General features: G+C 40.9%; 7 protein-coding genes and 1 long non-coding RNA gene across 11 annotated transcripts; 5 read left to right on the top strand and 3 right to left on the bottom strand.

Moving 5' to 3' along the window:
* The first annotated feature begins 58 nt into the window (after window positions 1–58).
* On the top strand, window positions 59–4,835 carry LOC129792787 (uncharacterized). Its single transcript, XM_055832151.1, has 6 exons — window positions 59–325; window positions 405–2,738; window positions 2,812–2,987; window positions 3,055–3,265; window positions 3,338–3,481; window positions 4,316–4,835. The coding sequence occupies exons 2-6, from the start codon at window positions 411–413 to the stop codon at window positions 4,466–4,468; spliced, it is 3,012 nt and encodes a 1,003-aa protein (XP_055688126.1). The 5' UTR covers window positions 59–325; window positions 405–410; the 3' UTR covers window positions 4,469–4,835.
* Window positions 3,460–4,251, bottom strand: LOC129792791 (kappa-scoloptoxin(11)-Ssd1b-like). The gene is made up of 2 exons (XM_055832156.1): window positions 4,120–4,251; window positions 3,460–4,056 (listed from the first exon to the last, which is right to left on the bottom strand). Exons 1-2 carry the CDS (start codon window positions 4,233–4,235, stop codon window positions 3,510–3,512), a joined length of 663 nt encoding a protein of 220 aa, XP_055688131.1. The 5' UTR covers window positions 4,236–4,251; the 3' UTR covers window positions 3,460–3,509.
* LOC129792786 (WASH complex subunit 5) lies at window positions 4,669–8,574 on the bottom strand. Its single transcript, XM_055832149.1, has 3 exons — window positions 8,395–8,574; window positions 5,119–8,334; window positions 4,669–4,980 (listed from the first exon to the last, which is right to left on the bottom strand). Exons 1-3 carry the CDS (start codon window positions 8,529–8,531, stop codon window positions 4,830–4,832), a joined length of 3,504 nt encoding a protein of 1,167 aa, XP_055688124.1. The 5' UTR covers window positions 8,532–8,574; the 3' UTR covers window positions 4,669–4,829.
* Window positions 8,575–8,595: 21 nt separating this feature from the next.
* Window positions 8,596–9,559, top strand: LOC129792792 (protein NDUFAF4 homolog). Its single transcript, XM_055832157.1, has 4 exons — window positions 8,596–8,871; window positions 8,937–9,028; window positions 9,088–9,310; window positions 9,376–9,559. The coding sequence occupies exons 1-4, from the start codon at window positions 8,727–8,729 to the stop codon at window positions 9,513–9,515; spliced, it is 600 nt and encodes a 199-aa protein (XP_055688132.1). The 5' UTR covers window positions 8,596–8,726; the 3' UTR covers window positions 9,516–9,559.
* A 704-nt stretch (window positions 9,560–10,263) lies between these two features.
* LOC129792794 (uncharacterized) lies at window positions 10,264–11,289 on the top strand. Its single transcript, XR_008750841.1, has 4 exons — window positions 10,264–10,346; window positions 10,659–10,705; window positions 10,887–10,960; window positions 11,156–11,289. It is a non-coding gene; the product is annotated as an uncharacterized LOC129792794 (long non-coding RNA).
* A 71-nt stretch (window positions 11,290–11,360) lies between these two features.
* On the top strand, window positions 11,361–13,249 carry LOC129792790 (microspherule protein 1). 2 transcript variants are annotated; one of them, XM_055832155.1, is made up of 4 exons: window positions 11,361–11,552; window positions 11,627–12,269; window positions 12,338–12,970; window positions 13,038–13,249. In XM_055832155.1, exons 1-4 carry the CDS (start codon window positions 11,482–11,484, stop codon window positions 13,128–13,130), a joined length of 1,440 nt encoding a protein of 479 aa, XP_055688130.1. In that variant the 5' UTR covers window positions 11,361–11,481; the 3' UTR covers window positions 13,131–13,249. The 2 variants fall into 2 exon arrangements, with proteins under 2 accessions (XP_055688130.1, XP_055688129.1); XM_055832154.1 differs by having other exon boundaries at window positions 11,382–11,552; window positions 12,338–13,249.
* LOC129792785 (WD repeat-containing protein 7) lies at window positions 13,162–26,050 on the bottom strand. 3 transcript variants are annotated; one of them, XM_055832146.1, is made up of 13 exons: window positions 24,447–26,050; window positions 24,237–24,368; window positions 23,932–24,161; window positions 22,878–22,968; window positions 22,631–22,799; window positions 22,327–22,569; window positions 21,462–22,011; window positions 21,046–21,368; window positions 20,816–20,884; window positions 20,282–20,371; window positions 14,919–15,656; window positions 13,696–14,838; window positions 13,162–13,625 (listed from the first exon to the last, which is right to left on the bottom strand). In XM_055832146.1, the coding sequence occupies exons 1-13, from the start codon at window positions 24,936–24,938 to the stop codon at window positions 13,453–13,455; spliced, it is 4,443 nt and encodes a 1,480-aa protein (XP_055688121.1). In that variant the 5' UTR covers window positions 24,939–26,050; the 3' UTR covers window positions 13,162–13,452. The 3 variants fall into 3 exon arrangements, with proteins under 3 accessions (XP_055688121.1, XP_055688122.1, XP_055688123.1); XM_055832147.1 differs by lacking the exon at window positions 20,816–20,884; XM_055832148.1 differs by lacking the exons at window positions 20,282–20,371; window positions 20,816–20,884.
* LOC129792788 (sarcoplasmic reticulum histidine-rich calcium-binding protein-like) lies at window positions 18,049–20,512 on the top strand. Its single transcript, XM_055832152.1, has 2 exons — window positions 18,049–18,439; window positions 18,548–20,512. Exons 1-2 carry the CDS (start codon window positions 18,311–18,313, stop codon window positions 20,249–20,251), a joined length of 1,833 nt encoding a protein of 610 aa, XP_055688127.1. The 5' UTR covers window positions 18,049–18,310; the 3' UTR covers window positions 20,252–20,512.
* Window positions 26,051–26,061: the final 11 nt, after the last annotated feature.

Genomic DNA, 26,061 nt, shown 5'->3' with positions numbered 1-26,061 from the left:
ATCGCATTTTCTGCGATCAAAAAAAGTTCAACAAAATCAAATTGCCGCTCAGTGAAAACTGACATTTGCCCGGGGGCTCGAGTAAATGTCAAAATAATTATTTTTTTTACTCCGCTGTTTGCATACGAATTTAATGTGAATTTCTAGCAAAAAACAGTGAATTTTCCGTAATTTTTATCACTTGAACCCATTCTACGCATCTCTAGGCAAGATGGGACGTTGTTGAGCAACATCCTACGGAGGTAGTTCAAGTGGAAAATCAAGTGCTTATCCTGAATGTGAAGAAACTGCATTTTGTCGTGTGTTTGGAAAAGAAATTGCGGTGGTAAGCAATTAAATGTCTTCTCTTGCACTTTCTCTGTGATTTTGGACATACATTTTCGTGTATTTTTGGTGTCATACAGTGCGACATGGCGATGGAATTTGATGGGATTCCGGGTGATTTGGCTAATGAGAGTCAACAATCCGGGAAGACAGACAGTGATGGCAATATTATCATGCAGATCCCCATTGAGACGCCAGACGAGCGGCCAGACGATGAAAATAATGGGAATGAACGGCACTTTCCCGACATGTCTGATGAGCAAATGAATCCCATGTCGTCGCTTAAGGCCGTCCCAATGATGGAAGTGCACGAATCACTTTTGAGTGATGACGAAACGAAGATTCTAACAACACTGGAGCCCGTGAAGAAGAAGCAACAGGAACAAGAAGAGGCCAATGGTGGCAAGGTGCAACACGAGGATAATGCAGATGAGGAAGAAGATGACAATAATCCCGAGTCAATTGCCCGAAAGCAGCTGGAATCACTGAACAGTCTCCGTCGGAAGGGACGCCCAAAAGCCGATGAACCCAAACCCATTGATTTACTGCGAGCACACGCATCCAAGAAGATCCATATTATTGAGAATCGTGTTTTGCCAACGGCTGAGGATTTTTTTGCCGGACTCAAGAATATCAACGAGAGAACATCGCGATCACTGCAGAGCAATATCCTCACACGGGAGGAATTGACGAAGGAAATTATTCAAAAGTGCCGAAAGTCTGCAATTTCCATTGATAAAGTCCCATCTAGGATGCAGAAGCGTAGAGATGAAGTGACTTCTTCCACGGGAACCATTGAAATCCCCCAGGAGCTCATCCTAAGTGCTGATGATTCAACTCCGGTAATCGTGCAGGAAACTGAAAGTCTCGAAGGGCAGGATTTGTTGGCAATTCTCGAGGGTGATGACGATGATGGGCAGGAGACGAGTGTTTATGAACTACAGAGTGATGTTGCTATCAAAGCTGAAGATGATGTGCACGTGGAGGAGTACACAATCTCCTTCACAGATTCCGGAAAGCAGCAGGATCTCGATAAGGAGAAGGAGATTGAAATTGCTATGAAGCAAATAATGAGTTTACCCGTTAAGTCCAAAAAGGGACGTCCGAGGAGGGGGAATATTGGTGGAACTTCCTCACAGCACGATTCTGATGAACCACCAAAGTCCAAGATAACTTCAGCTTCTGATCTCATATCATCCCTCGTTTCGGATTGGAGTGACAATGAGGACAAGGCAGATGAGACAATACTAAAAACAGAAGTACTTCCCCCGGAGGAATCTGAAGCCGAAACAACGGTACGAGTGGTGATAAGTCCAGCTGATGCACCACAACCAACACCACTGAAGAGTTCGAGGATTATTAAGAAGAAGGTAATTTGGGATCCAGATGCTCCGGAAACACAAATTTCCTACGCAAGTAAAGTTCAGGGATCTGCAAGAAAGTCCCGGAAGCTTCTTATGGAGGAGAAGGCATTTGGTTCACCGACAAAACCAGTAAAGAAGTCTCCCACTGAAGAAGTGAAGCAACCAAAACGTCCTGGAAGTGCAGCTTCAATGTCTGGGGCGAAAAAGAAGAAACTCTCAGAGGTTGATAAGCTCCTTGGGGATGAGGGGGCAGTCAATATGATTTATTCACTGGAGCGAGAGAATAACAATACAGATGTGCCTGAAATTGAGACAAAGCCCGATAAGAATCAGATGGTGTCCAAGTCAAAGGAGAGAACAGCTCTTGTGGCACGAGCAAAAGCCGTAAAGAATGTCGTGATTAAGATGTCAGACACAGCTCCATCAGGTGCTCCCAGGGGACGTCCAAAGCGCGAACCAAGCTCAACACATATCTCACCACCAACACAAATTAAGAAGGTTACACCGACTAAGAAGCGCAACAGTGCAAGAGAATCAGCAACATCATCAACGGCATCTGAATCATGGGATTTCCTCTACTCCTCATCCCAGGGAGATGATTCCATGATTATCCGTCGACGCTCCAATAGCTCGTATTCCGGGAGTACAACAAGCCCACGGAGGTTGAGTATAGATCAGCATCAGGAGGAAAGTGGTCGGAAGGGGGATGATTCCTTTGAATTTGCCAAACCAGAAAATAAGAAGACACCCAAAATTGACTCCAATACAGCCCATAATCTCGTGGCTGACCTCAAGGGGAAGCTCAATATGGCTATAAATCGTGGCAATTGCACCATACGTAGTGCCGGTGCTTCCAAGGCATCAACGGACAGGAAGGAGAGTGCCAGTCTCAAGGTCACCAAAGATCATCAACCCATTAAATTGAGGGCGAGTGAGCGGAAGCTGGGGCATGTGGACTTCAAAGAGATCACCATTAGACGCTACGATAATTTCGTCCAGTTGATTTTCTCACCCACATACGGAGTACTGAAGAATGTTCTGACAATTGCTGTAAGAAAATTCTCTCTGTTTTTTTAGTCATTCTCTGTTTCCTTTGCGAACTCACCCGTGAATTTTTTTTTAGCTCCTGCGTGAAGTAAAGACTGCCCTTGGAATCCTGAAGGATGATTCAAAGTGTAAACTTGTCCTGGTAACGTCATCTGGGAATAATTTCTGCCAGGGCATTGATATCTCAGGACTCATTCAAACAACAGCAGATAAGAGAAAGACAGCTGCTCAGCAACTATCTACTGCTCTACGGTAAAGGATTAATAAGAGACTTCTTTCTTCTCTTATAAAGGATAAGAAAAAAATGATTAATTTTCAGGGATTTCCTCGAGGCTCTCGCTACATTCCCAAAGCCCCTGCTGGCGGGTGTACATGGGACAGTTAGTGATCTCGGTGTAACGATGTTGCCGCTCTTTGATGTCGTTCTATCGAGTGAAGCTGCGGTGTTTTGCACAAACTACGCCAAAATTGGACAAATTCCCGAAGCTAATGCCGTACTAAATCTCTCAGGAAAAGTTTCAGCCAAAGGGGTGAGTTTTTTTTTGTTTCTTTTCAAATGAAAATTTCTTATGAAATGTTCGCGAATTATTTTTTTTCTGCAGATCACACTTCTCCTACTCCTATGCGAGAGTCTTTCAGCCAAGGATGCCTGTGAGTATGGGCTCGTGACAAAGACACTCTGGCCAGATAATTTCCAGGATCTTCTCATGGAGAATGCCAAAACAATTTCATTTTATTCACTGCAGGTATGTTTTGTTTTTTTTTTACAAATTTTCACCACAAATCATCTTCATTTGTAAGACGACAGTGCGCCTCGTAGGCTGTACCGTTGTAGAATAACTCCTGAACACCTTCAAAGGTATTTTGTACGCCAGGATCGAAGATGCATTTGTAGTGAATGGGGCATGTGCATCTGTGGTAGACAAACCCATAATCCGTACGGGCAAAGCCACAGAATTGATCGGGTGTACATCGTCTTAGGTTGATGCAGTAAAAATTGTCAATTATAACTGTTTCCTGTGTCTCCTCGCTGTACTTTTCCACGTGACTAAAGTACTTCCAATACTTCCCACCACCCTGGCATATGCAGTGAAGCTCAATTTGCTGCTGTTGCCGCACATTGGGGAGGTGCTTCTGGGTTATGGTGAGAGCTACAGTTGATGCATCATCGCAGGGCTTTAGATCCGAACTGAGGGGTTCGCAGAAACGCATCTGGGATCGTGTATTAATGGGCAAGAAATTTCCTTCTTGTGAATAAACCACCGGACAGGGTTTTCCGGGGCATTTGCAAATTTTCTCATGTTTATTGGGCAACCAAAATCTAAAAGGAAATCCTCAAGGTTAGAATATTAGATTTCGGAAGATTTTGCGAAGAGAAACTCACCTGTTGTGGACAATACTGCAGGCGGAATTTCTTTCACACAGATCCTCATGTCCATCCACGGATAACTCGAGCAATGTCAGGAGAATTATTGGGAGGAAAATTCTTGGGGAAAGCATTACGTCGTGATTTTATAACAAAAATTCATTGAATGATCATCATGATCTATTTTTAACGCATAAATGTTTATTTTTTGCAGGCACTGGAGGCCATAAAGGCGCAATCGAGACGAATTTTGGCGCCAAAACTCGCAGAAGCACTCAATGAGGAACACAAAATTCTCATTCAGCACTGGATCAGTCCGGAGTGCCAGGAGAAATTTAAGAAATTTCTCAATGATGAGAAATGGTAGTTTATTTTCATTTTTGTTTTATCTACTTCACTTTTTTTTTGCTCTTAATAATGAATTAATATTAAAAATCAAACCCTATTATGGTTTACGGACATCGCGGTCCTGGTTAAGATTAAGTACAAAAAGATGAAATATGTTCATTGAATTTTTTTTTCTTTAAAAATAAGGCACAAAGAATTCATTTTTTCTTTAAAAAAAACTCATTTTTCATTTATAATTTGCATTTTTCTCTTGAAATCATATCAATTATGGAATTTATTTTGTAGAAAATACAAAAAACAGTATATAATAGTTGAAATTTATCTCTGTTGCAAAAACGTGTAAAACGTAATTAATATTAAAAGTTAAAATTGAAATATTCTTAAAATTTTGTTGCTAAATACTCGTATTGACTCATAATCACCGATGGGATGTACTTTGTAACGGAGGCACGTGGAATGTTTGCCGTTCGTATGAAGGCTTCCAGGAAGTGCACAGCTATCAAGGAGTCACCACTAAATTCGGATTTGGTTCTGAAATGACAATAAAAGTGAGTATTAGCTTAATTTAATTGAAACTTTTGTGATGTTTTCCCAACAAAATTGTTAAAAAAATAATAATTTTCTGTCTTAAAAGTTAAGAGTAATGGAGGACACATTGAGTTAACTTACTTGATGCCAGCCTCAATGAAGGACACAATGTACTGACTAATATACTGAATGAACATATCTGTAATTTTGGGATGAAACTGTCGCAGAATTGTTGCCAATCCCGTCACAAAGGGTGCCCCATCAATCTGCTCCGACTGCTTCTTGGCAATGAGTGTGGCGAGATTTTTGACAAATTGCAACTTTCCCAAATGCGCAATCACAAGGAGAAAGAGAAATTGCGCGAAGAAACTCGAATTCTTGGTAATAACGTAAATTTTGCTCAATGGATTGTAAATTCCAGCTGCTTCGAGGTACTTGTTGAGCTCACTGAGCAACTCCGTACTCGGATAGGGCTTCTCGGGATCAATTTCATGAGCCTTAATATCCATCAGGAGGGCATCATTCATCGTCCGGAGGGATGATTCGAAATTTTTCGAATTGAAGGCACAGCAAATGTTTATTTCATACGCAATGTGCTTCCTCATTATTTGCTTTTGACCAATTTTGAGTACCCAATCGAGGAATTTTGGCCAAATCTTCGCATATCTATTCGTGTAGTTTTGATAGAACTTTCCCGGATTGGGGATAGCGTGGCTATTGGCTGTGATCTCCTCCGCAAAGGCGGATAGTGTTTCCCACCATATTTTATCGCGGAAAATATTCTTCTCCATCGTGGCTAGAAGTTGCTGCAGTTCCGTAACTATTGTGAATGCATAGAGTTTATCCAAGCCCATGAGTCCAGCTGGACCGATTGCTCCAATGATTTTTGGGAAGAATTTGAGGTTGATACCCTCCTTTTGAGTCTTGTAGTCAAACCACGCTGTCTGCACGTCCACGTAGATTGTGCTCTGTGGGTCTGTTTGACGCAAAATCTCCCTCCCGAGACGTCCAATAAAATTCACAGAGAGACTATCCGTTGGTGGCATAACCGGGATTGGGATGATGGGATTCTGATAGATTGACTGCCAATCTTGGATTTTACTCCGTAGAAAGCTATTGCACTCCTTTTCGACGTTGTAATTAATTATTCGGGACATTTCCTCTTGCCAGAATTTTAATCCTTGAATATTGAGATAATCCTGAACATACTCAAAGGATCTGCGATACCCATCAATGATCTTTGTCAGTTCCGAGAGTTTCAACTCCAATTCTCCGGGTTTGGCTTTGGGATTGAACGTCAGAGTTTCATGGAGAGCCGTTGAGAGATTCTTCACGAGCTCCTTCCGTATGCCATCCTCAAGGAGTTGCTTTGGATCCAATTCAATCACACCCACGAGGGTTTTCTTCATCATGAGAATACCCTCAGTGAAGACGGATAAACGGTACGTGAGCCTAGCCACTTCGAATCTCTCCTCAAGCTGAGCATATTCCTTCAGTTTATCCTTCTCCAGCCGCGTTGGGATTTCACGAATTGTATTCGTCTGCAGGTGGACAATCTGCGAGAGAATGTAGAAAATGGTCTGAGGAATAATCTGCACCACTTTCCGTACGTAGTCAACGAGTTCATTGCTGTAGTACTGAGACACCGAGATGAGATCCTCACTCTTAGCCTGATTGATACGCAAAAGAGGCACTTCGAGGGCACTTGCAAGCTTCAGAAAGGTTGCACGGAGTTTTATTACCAAACTTGGAGATTTTTCAATGTGCTCCTGCATAATTGGCGTATACTTGTCCACAATCTTCCATGCATAGCTGAAATCTCCGATAAGTTGAAGATTTATCAGGGCATCCTCTTTGATGTTGATTGTGTGAATCATTTGATGCAGATAGTCACGAACTTCAATCAGCAACTGCTTAACTTGCATATTGGTGTCCAAACTGTGGAATTCCTGTACCTCTTCGAGTGCCTGAATGAGCTGAATAATCTTCCTGCCACAGATATTTGGTGCTTTATTGTCCAACTTTTCAATCTCCGTGTGAATATCACTGAACCATTTTCGCAGATTTTCATTCTTTTCAATCTTCGTGAGAGTCTTTGCACCTGCAAAGACTTCACTAAGCTCCCTTATTCTGTCACCCGCTTCGAATTTATAACTCTCCCAACGTTTATCCTTCTCCGCGAGTAGTTCCTTGAGGATATCCCTGACACGTAGTTCCAACTGACTTGTATTGAGTAGAAGTTCAAAAACTTCCACGGATTTGTAGTTGGAATCCTGAATGGCTTGATCCCGAGCAGCTCGGCATCTCTTATTGCCACTGCAATCAATGACTGGATCAACAGTGTGCACCATGAGCCACCTCAGAGTCACATTGCATTCCCGGATAGCGTTGATGATGCGTACGGTGTTCGAGATGAGGTACTTCTCACTCAGGACACCTTCACTCAGCAACTCCCGGGATTGCTTGAGTAACTTCTGCATGAGTTTTTGATGCTTTGTCGCATTCTCACGGAGAATTTGGGCTTCTATGGTGTTATTGAGTGCAGCTTTGGCAGCCCTGTAGGGTTCCCACGAATCAATAAGGTTCACCGTGATCCCCATGTAGATGCTGACAATCCAGTTGTCTGAGAAGAATTTATCCACAATCTCTCGCATTCGTGATGGTTGCTGCTGAAGTGTGGCCGGTGAGAAGAAAAGGCACACGTACAGCATACCCGCTTGATTAGCCAGTGCAGTGGACCTGTGTTCAGGCAGGGGATAAACAGCAATTTGATTGTAAACATCATCAGACCGTAGACGTCCTATCACCATCTCCACAAACATCTCATCCAAGGCGACGCGTCGAAAGTAGTCTTCCGGATAGTTAGGAACACGCTTTGTTCCGGGAATATTAGAAAATCCCGTGGAACGTAGAAATTTGCAAACATCATCGAGGTGACTCTCCCCATGGGATTTCTGAGCACTATAGCGATGATAGGAGACCAGCAATCTCTCTCGAATTACTCCGGGAATGTGCAAATCCAATACCAAAAGCATAACACCGTAGAGGTAGAGTGATTCACACAGCAGCTGTTTCCCTTCATCATCCTGCAGAATACTTTCCAAGCTCTGCTGGATGTAGATCCCATCATTGACTTCCTGAATGAATGTATTGAGATCCACAACGTACTGGTGGACACTCTCAAAAGCCAGGTAGAATCTCGTTAAAATCTCAATATTATTGTCCCGGAATTCATTGTCGAGATCCTGTAGTGCCTCATCATTCTCAATCTTCTGATCCTGGACGTCGGATATCTTGAAATAGCGGAAATCGAGAATAATTTCAGCATGCTTTGTTTGCTCCTCCTTCGTGGTGAGTCTGAAAGATGTATTGTTTTTCATAGTTTTTAGCAATTAATTTGTACATTTTCGTACTTACTTGAATACATCTGGAATGTAGTCCTTTAGACGGAGCAATTCCGCTATTATTGCATTCCCCAAAGCCACAATTTGCAGCAAATTCCTGCCACAGATATTATTTTCAGCAAGGAATTCAGCCATTGTTTCGTGAAACATACAAAATGTTTCACGCAATTCTGTGGAGTTTTTTCGGATTTCTTCGGGTGTCTTCAGCGCCGAAGTTTGACTGTCAATTTTTGTTTTGCAATGTGCGAGTGAGTTTTCTTGCGATTTCTTCAATTTTTTAGGGATTTTCTTCGGAATTTGCTGTGAATTTGTGACAAAAGTGCAGGGAGATCGATTCCTGTAGTCATGGGGCAGGTGGGATCGATGATATCAAGGCGTGCCAATAGGTGGAATGCAGAAAATCGAGCTCATAAAATTATTGGAAAGGACAAACCAACACCGGCTCCCAAATATTCTTCCAATCTCCGTGAAATTCAGGAAGCTCTCAAGAGTTAGTTCTTTCTCCGTTTTTTATCCTTTTTCTTGTCTTATAAGGAACATTTTTTACTCTTTCAGTAACCCCAGATTTAGTGGAGAAGCTCAGCAAGAAGGATGCAGGTCTTGATGATCGACTGAAGCAAGTTTATGTAACTTCAGAAACAACAATTGTGAGCATCATAACTAAAACCAAAATCAATTTATTTTATTAATTTATGCTTTCTTATAGGTGCAAAATGATCCTGAGACACAAAATATAGACAGACCGCTGCCCAGTGACACAAAACGCGTGGAGGACTTTGAATTTGGTCACAAAGAGCCAAAGAATGTAAGACACGGTCGGGTAACATTGAGGCAAGCATCTCAATTCCTTGGGGATTATCAGAGAGACCAAACAGAATGGACAGTGGAAAAAATAGCTCAACACTACAATCTTCCTGTAAATACAGTTGGTAAGATTTTCTTCTAAAAAGGTTTATGAAGAAATTAAGATTAAAATAAATCTTTCTTGTTCCAGATGCCATCGTGACCCACTTTAGACCGTTTCAAATTTATATTCCGGATCCCAAGAGGCAGGATAAGGTTCTTCAGCAATCTGGGACAGCGCAGAAAGCTCTCCCCAAATCCCCAAGTGAAGATGAAGCAAAAAAATCGTAATAGAAAAATTATTAGGATTAAAGTTTCTTTAGATTTCAAAATTACATCTTTGGTTGGTCCGATCGCGATGAAATTTGGTACAGAGATTACTGACTCGAGGTAGTTTCCCCCAACGATATTAAATTCGCCCCAGAGCCCCCTTTTGTAGCGCCCCCAAAAAATTTTTATGCTTTTTTGGCTATTTTTTTAATTTGGCGCCCTTTTTGGTACATTTTGTTGAAGAGAAAATGAGATGGATGCATTTTACCGCTATCCGTCTCCCTCACACATTTAGTTTTTCACAGTTTTCTCGCGTTTTCCGCCGAATTTTCCGGGGAAATTGAGTTTTTTGTTAGCAGGAAAGAGTTTTTGAATTTTTAGCATTAAAAATTTAAAAAGTCACGAAAATCCATTTCCAGAAAAAAAAGTGCGTGTAAAATCCCCAACCGTCAAAATTTCTGCGAGCCCCAAATTCCGCACGGAGGAGCTTCTCGGAGGCTCAGGAGCACCCGTAAGTGTCCCAGGAACTCCAAAAACATGTTTGGTGATAAAAAATTGGCAAAAAACGAGAAAAATCGCATTTTTGAAAAAAGATAAAAAAAAAGTTCGTTAAAGTTAAAATTTTTCCGCACAACACAAACAATTTTATCATGACCGCCAAAAGTATGTTTTATGCAAGCGAAAAGGCGAGTTTTTGCAATGGAGAATTGTCATAGGAAATATCTGCGGAGAATTCCATAAGATGAATGAATTTATTGGGGGATTTTGTCATTTTGGTTGGATTCTTTGCGGTCTTCGGATCATTTCTGATTATTTTCCCCTTTTATTCTGGAAAATAATTCAAAAAATATGGTAAGAATTGTTTTATTTAAATATTTAAAAATCCTTTCTCCATGTTATCCAGTTTCCACGCATATTTTCCAAGAATTTCCTTTAAAAACCCATTTCCTCAGTAGCCTAAGAAGACGCCCAACAATGTGGACCACGTGCTTCCACATTTTCCTTGAATTTTCCTCTAAAAAACAGAATAATAATTCAATGATGAATGCAGCGACTGATCTATTTGATGACTATATTCATCACCCATATGACTGAAAATTCCCTAATTCACTAAAAAATATTTTTTTTCAATGGAAATTGTTTCTAACCTCTGATTCCCTTCAGCTTCCGGAGGTGACTCCCGGAGAATACGATGCTTCACTAGAAATAAGGTAAAAAACTTACAAAATACAATTTTTTTTAAAATTAAATATTGTTAAAAGTAATGATGTTATTTTATCACCAAGATCTCTGATAAAGAATGAAGTTTATTTGCTACTCTGATATTAATTTTATCAACTGCATTAAGCTGAATTTTATCAAATTGCTAATTTATTATTTTTTCTTTTACAGCTGAAACTGATCTGGATTGGCTTAGAGAAAGCCTGAGAATTGATCAATGAAAGCCCACCTGGAAAATTCACCTGGTAAGTCACTTATTTGAAAAAAAAAATGATTTTTTTTAAGAAAAAATATGTATCAGCTTTTAATGATGAGAATTTACCACCAAGATCGCAGACAACTGTGACGATTTCTTTGCTACTTCTGATGCTCCAAAAAAATAATTTTTACTTTTTGTAATTTAATTTTTACTAATTCTATGATTTTTATTGTCTTTCAAGATTCCACACGAAGGTGCTCTGATGTCCAGGACGTTCTGAAAGACGCTCCACAAAACATAATCTGCATGAAAAACTTGATTGTTATAGGATTATGTTGAAATAAAATGAAAGAATAAAGAATTTTAATTAAAAAAGATTTTTTTTCAATTCCAAAAATTAACTTGGGTGGAATGTCGTAGGAAAAGTCGCTAAATGTCTAAGGAATATTCCAGAAGCTGAATAAATTGGTTATAGGTTAGTTTTCTCTTGCTTTTGTTTTGCTTTCCGCGTCATTTCCAGTTATTTGCAATTTTTTCCTCAAAACTCCCTTCGAAAGTACCTAAAAGATGGATCAATGTGCGGGAGATTTCTTAGGAAGTCCCACAATATCTGATTCCAGTGATCAAAAGAGACGCAGGTGAGGAAAATTCTTATTTCACAACATTCGCTGTCAGTTTCCGGAAGTCAATTGAAAAAAAAATGTCATTGCAGCTCGTCCCGGTCGATAAAGCGTAAGAGATTTGACGATGAGATTGTAGAGTACAGCTTGGGGTTGACACCGACCCAGATGAATCGTGTAGCACGTGCCCGGACACAGTCACAATCATACGTTGGTTCAGCTTCGGCATTCACGGAAATGGTACCTTCGCCAGTTCCCGTGTCAGCACCAGTGGCCACAGTTTCTATTCCACAAACGCAAATGGTGGCTACGGTGACTCCGGTCATGAGTGCGCAACCACAGGCTCCACCTCCGGTGCCCAGGGAACATCCCGTGGGGGGCTCAGCGGAAAAGAGACGCACACTGAAGAGTTCAAAGAAGAATCGTCGCTCTCGGGGTTCTCATCAAGTCTCCACGAAGGATCTCGGTCGGTGGAAGCCAATCGATGATTTAGCACTCATAATTGGCATCCAGCAGACAAATGACCTCAAGATGGTACACAGAGGCACCAAATTCTCATGCAAATTCACCGTACAGGAGCTCCAGGCTAGATGGTATTCACTCCTGTACGAGGAATCCATCTCCCGGATTGCCGTGGCAGCCATGAGGAATCTACATCCGGAATTGGTGGAGAATATCCAAAGTAAGGCGCTCTATACGACACAGGAAGAGGATCTTTTGGGCACCATAAAGAGTGTGAGTAATCGATAGAGAGAGTGTAGTGGTCAAGGTGTATCAACTAAATTGATTTTGTTTATCTACAGACGGCAAATCCAACTTTGGAGACTTTCCAGGAGCTTCTGGACAAGAATCCAGCTATTTTCTATCCAGCACGTACAGCAAAGTCCCTCCAAACGCATTGGAATCTCATGAAGCAATACACCCTGTTGCCAGATCAGGTGGCTCAGCCACCGAGTAGGGAATCAATGACCTTCTCAGACACCGAGGAGCTCATTAATGATGCCGAATTGGTTGATCTGCGTGATGAGGCTTTGGAGATTGAGCTTGCTTTGGCTGATCGACGCAATAAGCGTGAAATTCGGCAACTGGAGAATGAATTGTCTCGCTGGACAGTGTTAGTGGACTCCCTGGCGGGTATTGGATTCACTCCGGAATTCGACAAAGAGACTCCAGCTGTGCTACGGGGACGCCTCGTGCGCTATCTCATGCGTTCCCGGGAAATTACCGTGGGACGCTGCACAAAGGACTTCACGGTGGATGTGGATTTGAAGCTGGAGGGTCCAGCACACAAAGTTTCCCGGAAGCAGGCAACAATCAAGCTACGAAGCAATGGGGATTTCTTCATGACGAATGAAGGCAAGAGGGCGATCTACGTGGATGGGAATCCATTGCTAAATGGCGCCAAGACGCGTCTCAACAATAACAGTGTCATTGAGGTAAATTCTTTACAATGCCGTTCCGTTTCAAGAATCACAACCGCTGATATTTTCCAATTTTCTTTAGCTCTGTGGCCTGAGGCTAATCTTCCTGATTAACTACGATCTCATCAATGCCATTCGGCAGGAGAGCGCCAAAATGAACATCCCTCTCACATAGGTGGGATGATGATGGAACCATTTATAAGGACCTCAAATCTTCAATAATATTATTTGTCTTCTTTGTTTCCACAAAATCACTAAACACTTATAGAGAATAAAATACAATGTATACACAAATCTTTCAACAAATTAGCCCATTCTTGCTCTCTCTCGCAATCTCTGTTTTTTTCTCCCTCTAGCATCTTCATGAGCTGTGTCGGCTGCTAAAGCTGATTTTTGGTAACAATATAATAATAATAAATTTTTCATAAGATACAATGTTTAAAAGTAATGTTAGTTGGATAAATTATTTCTGCAGATGAGACTCCCTTCGTTGTCTTTTAGACATTGAAGCGCGTCTCTGAGCCATCGGCCAGCATGAGAGTCACTGTGCGATTGTTAATCCAAATCAACTTTGCCAGACGCATCGGATTGAGACGTGCCACATCGGGAATGGGTGCCGTGGAGTAGCCCTTGATGCAGCGTGTTTGACTTTGTCCCAATCCAAACATTCCTTGGAGAAAATAAATTTTAAATTCTGTTTCAAAATTCCAAACAAAAAATGTCTTAAAACTAACTCCTACCTGTGCTGGTTTGCCAGAAGGACAACCTATTGTCCCCGGATGCATAGCTAACAAGAAACTTCCCATCGGGACTGAATGCAAGGGCAGTCACGGGATTTGTGTGGGCGGGAATCATTTGGCATTTATTGTGCCTTAACTCGTAGATGGCTAAGTGCCCATTGCTGGCACCCACTGCAATACGTCGTGTTCCAAAGCAGTGAGACACCTGGTTGAATTTACAGATTGCCGGACAAACCTCCTGCAATGGTTTATTCTTCAGCTCCGTCCCATCGACACAGTGGAGCGTAATATCCATAACTTCCACGAGGAGATTTGCAATGTCCGTCTGCATTTTGTCAATTAACATCTCCACACATTGCAGAATTTCACGCTTGGCACGATACAGGACAGATTGCGTGAGTGGCGTACTCAGAGTCTGTGCATTCTGTTGCAATGTATTAAAACGCGCCACTTCCCTGGCCATTGTGGTGATAAACGCCGCTGGACGGGCCGTTGCAATGAGTCTCAGGGCATGCCGAGCTGTCCGGCAGGCATCAGCTTGTGGTGTGAGGGGTAATTTGTAATTGAGACTCGGGATGAGGCGACTCGAGTCACAGCACATCTCCAATAAGCCCAAAAGGACTTTGCTCACGTCGAGATATGGCTCCCAAACTGTAAATCCGCGTCCAATTAGATCAATTGCCGCCCTGCGGAGGGGTGTAAAAGCCGGAAGTTTAGGTGTGGGCGGTGCAAGGAGGAGATGCGTGAGAGCCATTGATGTTAATCGTGCAAGATTATTATTCCCAATGCCGAAACCCTCAACGACGGAACTCTTGCGTCTCTGGTCGGTGGGACGTTTTGCCTGCTGCTGTTGCTTATCACCACTCTCAATGGAGATATCTTGACCGAATTCCGCCCCAATCACCCCCAAGAGGATCACAGCACACGCCTGTTTGCGCTTCAATTCAGCCAAAGATGATGGTTTCCGTATTACCTCCTCTTCTTCCTCCTCAAATTCTTCCTCAACATGTTCCGGATTCACCGGTGGGGTCATACCACCCGGAGGATTTGGTTGACTCGGTGTTGGTGGTTGTTGTGCAATTGGCTCTTGCTGCGTGTACAGAGGAAGGAATTGAGCCCAATTCTCAACGAGGAGTTTCCGTCCTACAAATTATACGTAAAATTAATGAATAAATTTCAATGAAATTCTCATGATCTTCAATGAGAGACTAACAACAACTCACCTTTCTTGCCCATACGACCGAGTTCACCGAGAAGAATTTGCTGAGCAGCTTCGCGTATTTCAATGCAATGATGCTGCCAACGGCGTGCCATCATCTCCACTTGGGGTCTCTTGAAATTCCTCGGTTCCAATGCATCAATCTTATCGGGAAGCAAGAAGCAGTGATGTGTGGAGAGAAGACTCCAACCTTGCTTTATCTGAGCCTGTTGCTGAGTGTAGAGTTCCTCGTGCTCATCCTCAGTTGTCCACGACGCTGAGACACGTGTTGCCTGCCGATGGAGCTTCTTTGTACGCTCCGTTTCCGGTAGGAAGCTTGCCATATTCATGGACATGAGTGTATTGGACATGGCTACCATGGCTAGGAGATGATTCGACGTGAGTGTTGTACTCAATTCCCAATGAAGCCGCGCCGTGAAGAGCTTCGTCAACGTATCAAGGCGAATCTGATCAGCAAGAGCAGCCTGCGTGGAAACCGGTAGAATGGATTCCGTGGCTGTTGGGAGGGAAATTGTATTCTGCCATGTGGGTAGCATGAGACTCATGTAGCCACCCTTGGAGAGTACCCCATACGACACAGGAACCATTGGCCGCAGCAGTCCCAGCTGAGTCTCGCACACTTTATCCAGATGTGGATCAAGTCCCCATGAGTGAATTAGCGACAGCAACAGTTGTGCGACTTCCATCACATGCGTCGCCTCCATTCGTGGTGTTGCCTTCTTATTTGCATCACCGCCACCATCTGCAGATTTTCAATGTAAATTGCAACAAAATTAGCCCATAAATATACGCGCGGGGACAAAGTTGTGCGACAAATGGTTTGATATTGACACATATGTGGTAAGTTGGTCGATTCTTGAAAATATAGCACAGAATTAGCATTAAGCAATAAAACGTAATCTTGTCGTGTGTGGCAAAATGCTCTTCCGGCGACGCAATCCAATCTACGTACTTAAATGGGATGCCCCTCAAAAATTAAATCTTTAATCTCAAGCAAATCTCTCACAAAGTGGACAGCTCTTGATGTCTCAAAATTAATGCTTTGTCTTCTAAGAAATTACTATGAGGCTAATTCTACAAGAAGAGTAATTTTGATGAAAGATGTTTAGAACTATATTATTCTTTTAAGAATCTTTTTATAATAAAATATTAAACTACAATATTAATTTATTGTGATTGATACATTTTCAATCTGTTTAAACGTCCTATCGTTAGATAGAAAGGGTATTAAGGTATCTAAACCATTTAAAGATTAAAAGAAAGTCAATCATAACGCGTCCAGTTATTAGAGTTGGTATACCACAACGCGGATGGGTCAGTCTATGCGTTGTAATTTAATTCGTGAGCAGAATTAGTAGGCAAAGTTGATTTTTTTTATGAAATTCATCAATATGAAAGATAAAAATGCTTATATCTTAAGTTTTATTGCACATACAGAAATTTCTTGACTAGTTATGGAAAGGTATTGAAATAAGCTATAATCTGACATTTATTTCGATACATTTCAAGGTCACCTCCAGAACACAAAATGGCGGATGTTTGTTCTACCAAAACAGTTTTTTGCACTTTTTGTCCTAAAGGAATGGTTCTAGAGGTTTCTGATGTTCTAGAAAGTTGTAGAGAATTGCAAAACCTTTAATTTGATACCAAATTGAGCAAAATCGGACAATCCGTTCAAGAGATATGGCTCTTAGAACTTTTCAAATTCAAGAATTTTTCAAATAGCCATATCTTCAAAACGGCGACATAGAATTTCTTCATTTTCGGACTGGTGATAGATATTGAGTCAGGCTACAACATATCAAAATTTAAAGGAAAACGATAACAGATGTTGGGAGATATAGCCCCTTAAAGTTAGGCAATTTTTGTTTTTGTTTTTAGCGCCTCTTGCGGCCATTTTTGGAACTTGGAATGTTCTAGACAGTTGTAGGGCTTCTCAATACCTTTCATTTGATACCAAGATGGTCAAAATCGGTCAAGCCGTTCTCGAGTTATATCGAAAAAACACTTTTTGCTTTAGGCCGCCATATTTGCTAAACGGCTTGACCGATTGTCAAGTATGAATTGTTGATGAAAATGTCTCACTGAGCCCTACAACATACTAAAATTTCACACCTCTAGCTATAAGGGAACTGGTTGACGATATTTCAAAATGGCGGACGGCGGCCATCTTGGATTTTGAAAATGCGAAAAAATGAAATTTTACACCCACATTTCTATAGAAAACTTCAAACCGGAAGTCTCTAACTGTTACCGTTCTCGAGTTATAAGGCAAAGTGCGGGCCAGAGGCCGGCCGGCCGGCCGGCCGGCCGGAACATTTTTTTTTCCACCACCATTTTCGTAATGTGGGATGTCTAAAACGTGCTCATACCAAGTTTGAGCCCGATCTGAGGTGGTCGGTTTTTCCGACGATTACAATACTTGGTATGCCACGATTGTGGTATACCAACTAATTATTTCTCAAAAAAAAATGACGTAAAAAAATCAGAAATTGTCAGAAAAGATATATTAATCGTTAAAAAACGAACGTCAAACGTTAATAAAGAATCAGCCATGATAGCATCTCTTTTATTAAATATGAAAACAAACATCAAACGTTAGAAATTGAATGTCAAATTTTAAAAGTTAAAAAATATCAAATGTAAGAAAGAAAACGTGAAAATGTTAATAAAGAAACATCAAACATTAGAAAAGAAAAAAAAAACGATTTTTTTTATTTACAAAATTTACAAAATACATCTAAGTTGAATTAACTAAAATTTCACTATGGCTTTAATTTTAGTCCCTGTGTTGTAGTACATCCCGAAAGCTTTATTATACTTTTTTTATAGAAAAAACGATTATAGATGAGATATCTATGCCACAATTCTAATATTATTACCAAAGCATAACAACAAACTACATAAATAAATCAAGAGATTCTTCTTCCTCCCATATACATTGCAAGAAGAAAAGTGTCTCAAAGTGAGAGAAGGTGGGCTTCATTCATCGCATTCCTCACGGTATCATCATTTATAAAACCAAGAACACTTCTATTTATGCTTGGGAAATTGACAAATTGCAAATTTCCTCATTTATACAAATATAACATGTAAATGAACATTTTATTATGAAGAGAAATCGCTCTTGTCGCGGGATTTTCTTCTATATGTGCACAAGTGTGAATTCCATGTTGGAAAAACATTTCATTAGTTGAGCATTGCACTTGAACGGTGAAACACCACGGGCAAAGGAGAAAATCCCTCCAATATAGTCGGAGTTTTCCATCTCTTTTACGCTCCTGCCCAAACTAAATCCAGAACTTTTGTGTAAATATTTCCCACCCACAATAGAACACCATATAATAAAGTGAATTCCACGGGAAGGTGAATCTATCAGTTTCACTTTGACCATCGATGTGTGGTGCAATAAATTTTTCAATCGATCCTCCTTTGCGAAATCACCCACAATTGTGTAATACAATGATCGTGAAAAGTCTCCTTGGGATATTTCTAGCATTCTTGCTAATATCCGTGACAGAGCAGGTAAATTTGTGATCTTCCCCCCACTAAATCTCTTTTATTATCCTTTATTTTGTAAAGGATTTTTATTTTTCTCAATTTGCAATTTATTTTTCTTATTATCTCATACAGGCACCAACACGTCGCGATGGACGTCCAATTTTTAGTGATCGTGTTGAGAATTTCTTGAGGAGCTTAAACAACGAAGGAATGACCGATCGTGAGAAGATCAAGTATTTAGGGGAGATTCTTAGTGCACTCAGCTACTACAAATATGACGATCCCAATTTCTTGGAGCACTGTGTGGGACAGAAGATCGTTCAGGATGGTTATCGTGATGTCCAGAGACAGCCGTATGATGATGATCAAGAGTATGATAATCAATATGGACGAGTACGTACGGGAGATCGCTCAAAAACCCGATATAAAGATCAATCTCGCGGACAATCTTATGGTCCATCATCTCAGCAATACGACAGTGATCATGGTGATGATTATAGCAATGAACGCAGGCAGGAATACGGTGGTGATAGTAGGCAACAGCAGCACGGTGACAGGAATCACGATAGACATCGTTTTAGGGGGCATAAATACCGCGGAACACCGTATCCTTCTCATGAACGTGGCGTTGATGGTCACTCAATGCGCGATGACGATCACCATGAGGGCCACGATGGAAGTTATGAAGACAATTTGGACCAGAGACAATCTCACAGTGATCGTCAACAGGATAATCAATACGGTAGGCCAGAAGAGAGGAGAATTCGCAATAGAGATCCCTCTGCAGCGGGATACAATAGGCAAGGATCTCGTTCTCAAGAACGCGGTATTGACGGTCATGGATCACGCAGTAGTGAAGTACGAGGTGAAGTACACAGCAATGATCATGAAGAGAATGATGATTACGATGAAAAAGATCACGAATATGATAATCACGATCAAATTGAGGAATTACCTCATGACGAAAATTACGATTATTACGATGAAGATGAACAGGGAGAGGATGAAGATGGAGATCATTCAAATCAGGAGCAATCAATTGATGGGCATGATCCGCATAGGACAGCAGGAGAGCGTCATAGAGATGATGGGTATAGTCAGAGAGGATCGCAAAGTGATCAAAATAGCCAATCTGGGGCAAGAGATACAGATGGAAGTCGATCTCGTGAGGTATCTGACAGAGATAACAGGGGATTCAATCGCTATGATCCCTACAGTTCTTCCCGCGGACATGACGACGATCGCGATTCACGTCGTGGCTATGATGGCAATCAAGCAGGTGATAGTGATGGGTCTCATCATGACAGTTATGATCCCTATGGAGCCACCTCGAGTGATGCTCATGACACGCACCAAACCTCAAGGGAGCAGGACGGCTACCAAGATCACCACTATGAGCAACGAGGTGGTGAGCATGGAATTCAAGGGGAACCCTATGCCCCCTACGGTGAGGAGAGCCCCTACTTAACGGGTGATGCAGTGGAGCACAGTGGAGACTACGACAATTCCCAATTCAATTCACACCTTCTCGAAGAATACCTAAATCGCATCTACATGCACGATGTCCCCGAAGATTTAGCCCAATACGCACGATCGTACCTCGACTACGCCAAGGATTCCGTGAGATCTTCCGCAAGCCAAGTAAAGAATTTCGAAAATATTCGTCCCTGCTTGGAGCACCTCGTGCAATACTTTAACATTCTCACGGATAATTTGGCCAGTGAGTACAAGAGATGCTCCACAAAGTGCTACTACGACCGTCTAACTAACTTCACGAATTCCGTGTCTCAGTACACGCGAACTACAACTGAGTGCATCTACAATAGACGAAACTAAAAAGCACAACACGCTATTGATTGCACTCACCTTTCTCACCAACTTGCTTCAAACTTTCCACCTTGGCTTGTATTTTTGTCTGAACATTCTCCGCACCTTCCTTCATCTTCTGCAGGATACCTACATTGGAGCACAATTAGAAATTACTCCCTTAAGTGAAGGATCATTGAAAATAATTTAGTTTCCAATGTGATAGAAAAAAAAGCAAAATGAAAATGTTTTGAAGCGAAATAAAAATGAAGATAAAAATCAATAAAAAAATTCTTTTTTTTTCCTCTTTTTTGTGAATTGAAGACTGAATCGAGAATTATAATTACAAGAAGTACTTCCTGTAATTAATTTCTCGACAAAGTCTATATCGTGGGGTTGCCTTGGCAATGATAGGGGATCGTGCTAAAAGAAAATTGTAAAGGTGGTGCAAATAAATAAATTAGAAGAATAAAATGAAACCCAAAGAGAATTCACAGCAGAGAAAAACTGAGAAGAGGTGCAAAAATTGAAGCCTTTTGTGAAATAATTGCATTGCAAAATCACTCAATAAATGTGCTTCAAATTCCAACCAACCATGCTTATCTTTTTCTTTAAGAATCTTCTCCACGTCTCCCGCCTTTGTCTTAACCTTTCCGAAGAAGTCTAATTTGGTATTATTTTTGTGTGTGGCGGGAAGAGGAAGCAGTGAAAGAGATATAAAAGAAAATCATTACGTTCCTTCCTGCTCACAAGGACTGAAGGATTATTTTACATTTTTTTAAGGAAAACATTTTATGTTTTAATAAAACGAGATGATTTCTTACCGGAAATTTTCTTTCCTGCTTCATGTGTACCCGCTTGACTACCACTCTGTGCAGCTGCTTCTTGTGCCTCAAGTGCTTCGGCCGTCATTAGAGCATATTCCTCGCTGTGTAGCTCAAAAATGAGTCCTTCAATATCAAAAAAGAGAATATGACTCTCAGCATCTTTGGGATTGGTTCGTAAACCCTGAATCAAGAGGGGACTGCTTCGGTTCTTGAATAAAAATTCAGCATGTTGATTATTGTGGGCATGTAGTTGCTGCAATTGATGGATTCCACGTTGAGTTGCATGTCGAATTGCATTGAGATTTCGATGGCGAAGTCCTCTGCAATGATTTAAAGAATCTTATTAATTCTTTTTTTATCTTTTGAACATCCTTCCGGAAATCAGGAAGAGGCAACACATCAAAACAACTCACCTAAAGAAGTGAACAGCGGGATTTGCAAGTCCCATTTCTGATGTTGATCCACACGATGTTTCAGCAACATTCTCATCACATGCCGACATAACTTCTTCAGCCAGCATTCCATGTAGTACCCGATCCAAATGTCCCGTCTCCATTTGCCACACATACACCGTCCCATCGGAGCACCCAACAATGAGGAAGTCATCCAATGGGCGCCACTTGATACTCACAACCGGGAAAAGGTGACGACTTGCAAGGGTTACGCATTTTCTCTCTTGAAGACTCAGCAGCGTAACAGAGTGATCTGATGCAACGGAACAGATGCACTTTTGAATGCGTGGACTACAGGTATTTGGTGGAACGAGAAGTTGCGTTATTTCCCCAGCATGTACACAGAATCGATGCAAAAGGGTGCCACTGTAGAGATCCCACAGGCACACGGCAAAATCCACTCCTCCAGAAACAAGATGGGATTTATCGTAGCGTGGGTGTGCCAATGAGGGGCACAGGAGTGAATTCACGCGTCCTCGGTGACCAGTTAGAATTTGATGAGGTGGCCAATCTGTTTAAAAAAATATAATAATAAAAAACTTTGAAAAAAAATGGATTTATTTAATTTAACCCTTTCGCGTCCAATGTGAAACATAAAAACATTAAAATATGCGCTCTTTTATCACGATATTTATTCTAGGAATGCTCTCAGAGGATATTTTTCGAGCAAAACGTATTCTTCTGCGTGAATTTCATGTATTTCTAACTAGGAAAATCAATTTGAATTCATAAAAAATTGGAAAATAAAATGGTTCATGTTTGGAAGTCTAAGTATGACCAAAAAAAAAAACGCGAAAGGGTTAACCCTTAAATTAAGGATACATACCGTGAAAATTTTTATGAGTTCCATGCAAGAGTTGAAGCATCACCGTCTGCGTTGCAGGAACAATAATAATGGACCCATCCTCTCGTCCAACTACAAGACGACTCTGCTGTGGCAGATAAATACTCGCTGTTAACTTTATGATGCTCTCACTTGGATGGTTCAGCTGATCGAGGATGCCCACTGGTGATGGAGTCATTAAATTCCACGAATCATTGACACTTGTGCAGATTGTTGACTTGAGAACTAAAAATAAAAGAATATCATTAATTTTTTCCTCAACTTCATTGCGGCTCATTTTTTTTACCTTCTGGTGGTATTTTTTCACTCTGCATTTTCCTTATGTTTTCAACTGCAAAATCAGGAACTGACCACAGCGTAACAAATCCCTCTGAATCACCTCGTACGAGATACTTGTGCGTCTTTCCTCCGCGTGTTGTTGGTACCAATTTCATAGCAGGTGGACAGGAAAGTGGCTGAAGAGCAAAATGAAATTTTCATTAAAAAAAAAAAACAATTTTCCAACTAAATTCGGAGTATGCAAAAGAAGTAACCTTTTCGCCTGTCTGAGAAAGGACACAATAGAGGAAGGGAGCATCTTTTCCAACGGATTGCGAGTGAAATTCCTTATTGTCCGGAATGCAACTGAAAGAAGAAAAGAAATTTTCTTTTAGGAAAATGCCACCAATTTGGTTTTCTTTTAGCACACACATTGTTATCCTGGGTTAGATATTAATTAAACAAAATAATAACACATTATTTGATTAACTGGAAAATCTCTCACATAGTTACAAAGTGTGGAAAACTTTTTTTTTGCAGCACGACTTTGTGTTTGTTTTAGTAGATTTTTTTAATGAGCAATATTGCATTAATTTAAGACGAAAAAAAAAGAATTCTTCCACACCCTGTAATTAATTAGGTAATACATAGATACATGTATCATGCATACACGACGATCCTCACAAAATCATTTCCATCATGCAGTGAAGAGATTAATTTCACGAATAGAAGTGATAGGACAGAGAAGAGGTACAGAGAGATAGCACAAACACACAAAAGTTTTCATTTAAATGTTATTAGATAGAAATAATTTTATTCTCAACAGCTTTATGTATGTATATTTCCACAACTTTTGTGGTCTTTTTTTTAAAAAAAACTTTCAGAGAAATATCAAAGAAGATGAAAAAAAAATCAAAGGAGATTTTTTCTTAACAAAATGAGAAGCAATTCCATCAATCTCTTTCGCTAACCTAACAGTGGAAATAAATCCGGGGATTGCGCTAAATTGGGTGAAAAAGAGAAAAAAGAAAGGGAAAATTTTCGCATTATTACCATTTTTCTTACAATTTTCACGATAATAATGTGGGTGAGAGGTAATTAAAAAATTGAGAGGGAACAATTTTGAGAGAGAGAGATAAAAAAATCGCTATAGTTTCATGGCAACTAACGCGACAACCAATAATAATTGACAATATACGTCATTTATATCAGAGTTTTCTTTTCATGTATATATGTAGCAAAGCATGATCATGTGATCGTCTCCAGCTAAATAAATTGGCTTCTCGATGTAACATAAAAAAGTGACTTTTAGAGTAAAGTTAAACTTACTTTGCTGGAAGGCGATAGAGGTATCCCTTTCCTTCATCTGACCACAGTATCACACGATCATTCCCAAGGAAATCCCCACCGAGCCATCTCTCACCCGACGGTGAGATTACGCTGCAGAGTACCGTGAAATCTCCTGCATCGTAGATTTGCCAATACTTGGCGCAAACAATCAACACCGTTCGCTGATTTTGGGAGCAGCAGCTCATCGTGATGGCATTCAGGCATCGAATCTACAAAAAATAAATTAATGAAAAAGTATTTTTTGCCTCTATGGAGGATAGTCTGTTTAAGGATATCATTTTCACCTGCTTGGATTCATTTTCATAAATTGGTTCTGAATACTTGTTCTCATTGCCAATTAAAGTCCACACCTTCACTGTACCAGTGGTTGTTATGGCCAAAACAACATCATCCTTGCGTTTTGATGGACGAAGAACCTTAAATAAAATTTGAAAAAAAAGAACATTTATTTTTATGAATTTAAAAATAAAGTTAATATTTTTGTTTAAACTCACATGAAGTGCAGAAATCCAATCAGGTTTAACTTTGCAACTGAGAGAGAAAATAACTTCCAGGCTGAAGGGATCCATCACCATAATCTCAGCGTAGTAGCCATTGCAGAAGAGCCGGATATCGTCACAATTGGACATATGATAGGCCTGAATGCTAGTATGGACCTGGCTGAGCTTCGTCGACTCACGACACTTGCCATCGACTAGATCCCACGTACACATCTCCCCCGTCTCGGAGCTACTCACGAGGAAGTTATTGTCCTGAATAATGGAGGCACGCGAGAGACAGAGTACTGGAGCCGTATGCCCAACTAGGAGGCACCGTGGAGTCATATTCATCGTATCCGGATCCACTTGCCACAAACATATCTGCCCATCATAGCATCCAGTTGCGAGGGTGCGCTGATCTCGTGACAGAAAAACACTCGAGACACAGTGGGTGGGTGCAAAGGGGCCCCACAGCACAACGGGAACCACAAGATTCGTACTTCCCATCCTTCTTCAAATACTGTCAGTTCGTGATAAGATGTCTAATTTACTAAATTAACTAATTCCGTGCCCCCCAAACACGGCGCCCCAGTTTTCGTGGCCCCTTTTTCTGCGTCGTCCACTATTGATTTTTCATGCCCAACTTTATGGTCTGAAATTCACATTTACCACAAAGCCCTCCCGGGAGTGATTAGTGGAAACTGAACTTCAGGTCACGTTCTTCGAAACAACACAGTTATCTAAAAGAATAAATTGCTCATTCGTCTAGAATTTCTAATTTGTTTTACGGGAGAAAAACTCGAACATTTTTCTTGCCACCACAATTTTTTTATTTTGCCCCATCAACCAATTTATCAATGAAATTCTTGTGGATTTCCCAAGGAAGCTTCATACATTCCGCCGATTCTACTGAAGATGAATAAGACATTTTCTCTTAATTTAAGAGACGTAAGATTTTTTGTAATTTTCTTGCATTTTCCGCGATTTTCCCGAATGATTGGCTCCAAAAGTTGCTAGGAGGAGCTCAGGGGGCCCCCGGTGAGCTTCAGTAAAACTATTGGGGCGCAATTCATTGTTTTTTGCCACCACAAAATTTGGAGTACTACGCCGAAACATTTTTGGCGGCGGTATTTAAAGTCAATTTTCTTCGATTCTACGCAATTTTCCGGCTTTTCTCGCTGCAGGGAACTTCTTTAGGGCCCCCTGCGTCTTTTGTCTTTTTACGCAACTTTTTTTTTCCCCGGAATTGAATTTTTTTTGAACTTTTGGAATTTTTGATGCCAATCAATATGCGGCATCGTTTCTTGGTCACAAAAAACACAATTTGCCTTTGAAAATTCGGCGGAAAACGCGAGAAAATTGCGAAAAAGTTAGTGTGTGAGGGAGAGGATAGCGGTGAAATGCATCCGTCTCATTCTCTCTTCAACAAAATCTACCAAAAAGGGCGCCAAATTCAAAAAGTAGTCAAAAAAGCATAAAATTTGTGTGGGGGCGCTACAAAGGGGAGCTCTGGGGGGAAAATGAGTACGACCACTTGAAACTGCCTGATGTAAGGAACCTTTGTGCCGAATTTCATCGCGATCGGTCAAACGGTGTAGATTTGTAAATCCAAACAGATCTTTTTTCTTTA

The sequence above is a fragment of the Lutzomyia longipalpis genome, chromosome 3 (genome assembly GCF_024334085.1).
Source record: "Lutzomyia longipalpis isolate SR_M1_2022 chromosome 3, ASM2433408v1".
Lineage (NCBI taxonomy): Eukaryota > Metazoa > Arthropoda > Insecta > Diptera > Psychodidae > Lutzomyia > Lutzomyia longipalpis.
Note: the sequence above shows the minus strand (reverse complement) of the source record. Positions and strands in the feature narration are given on the sequence as shown.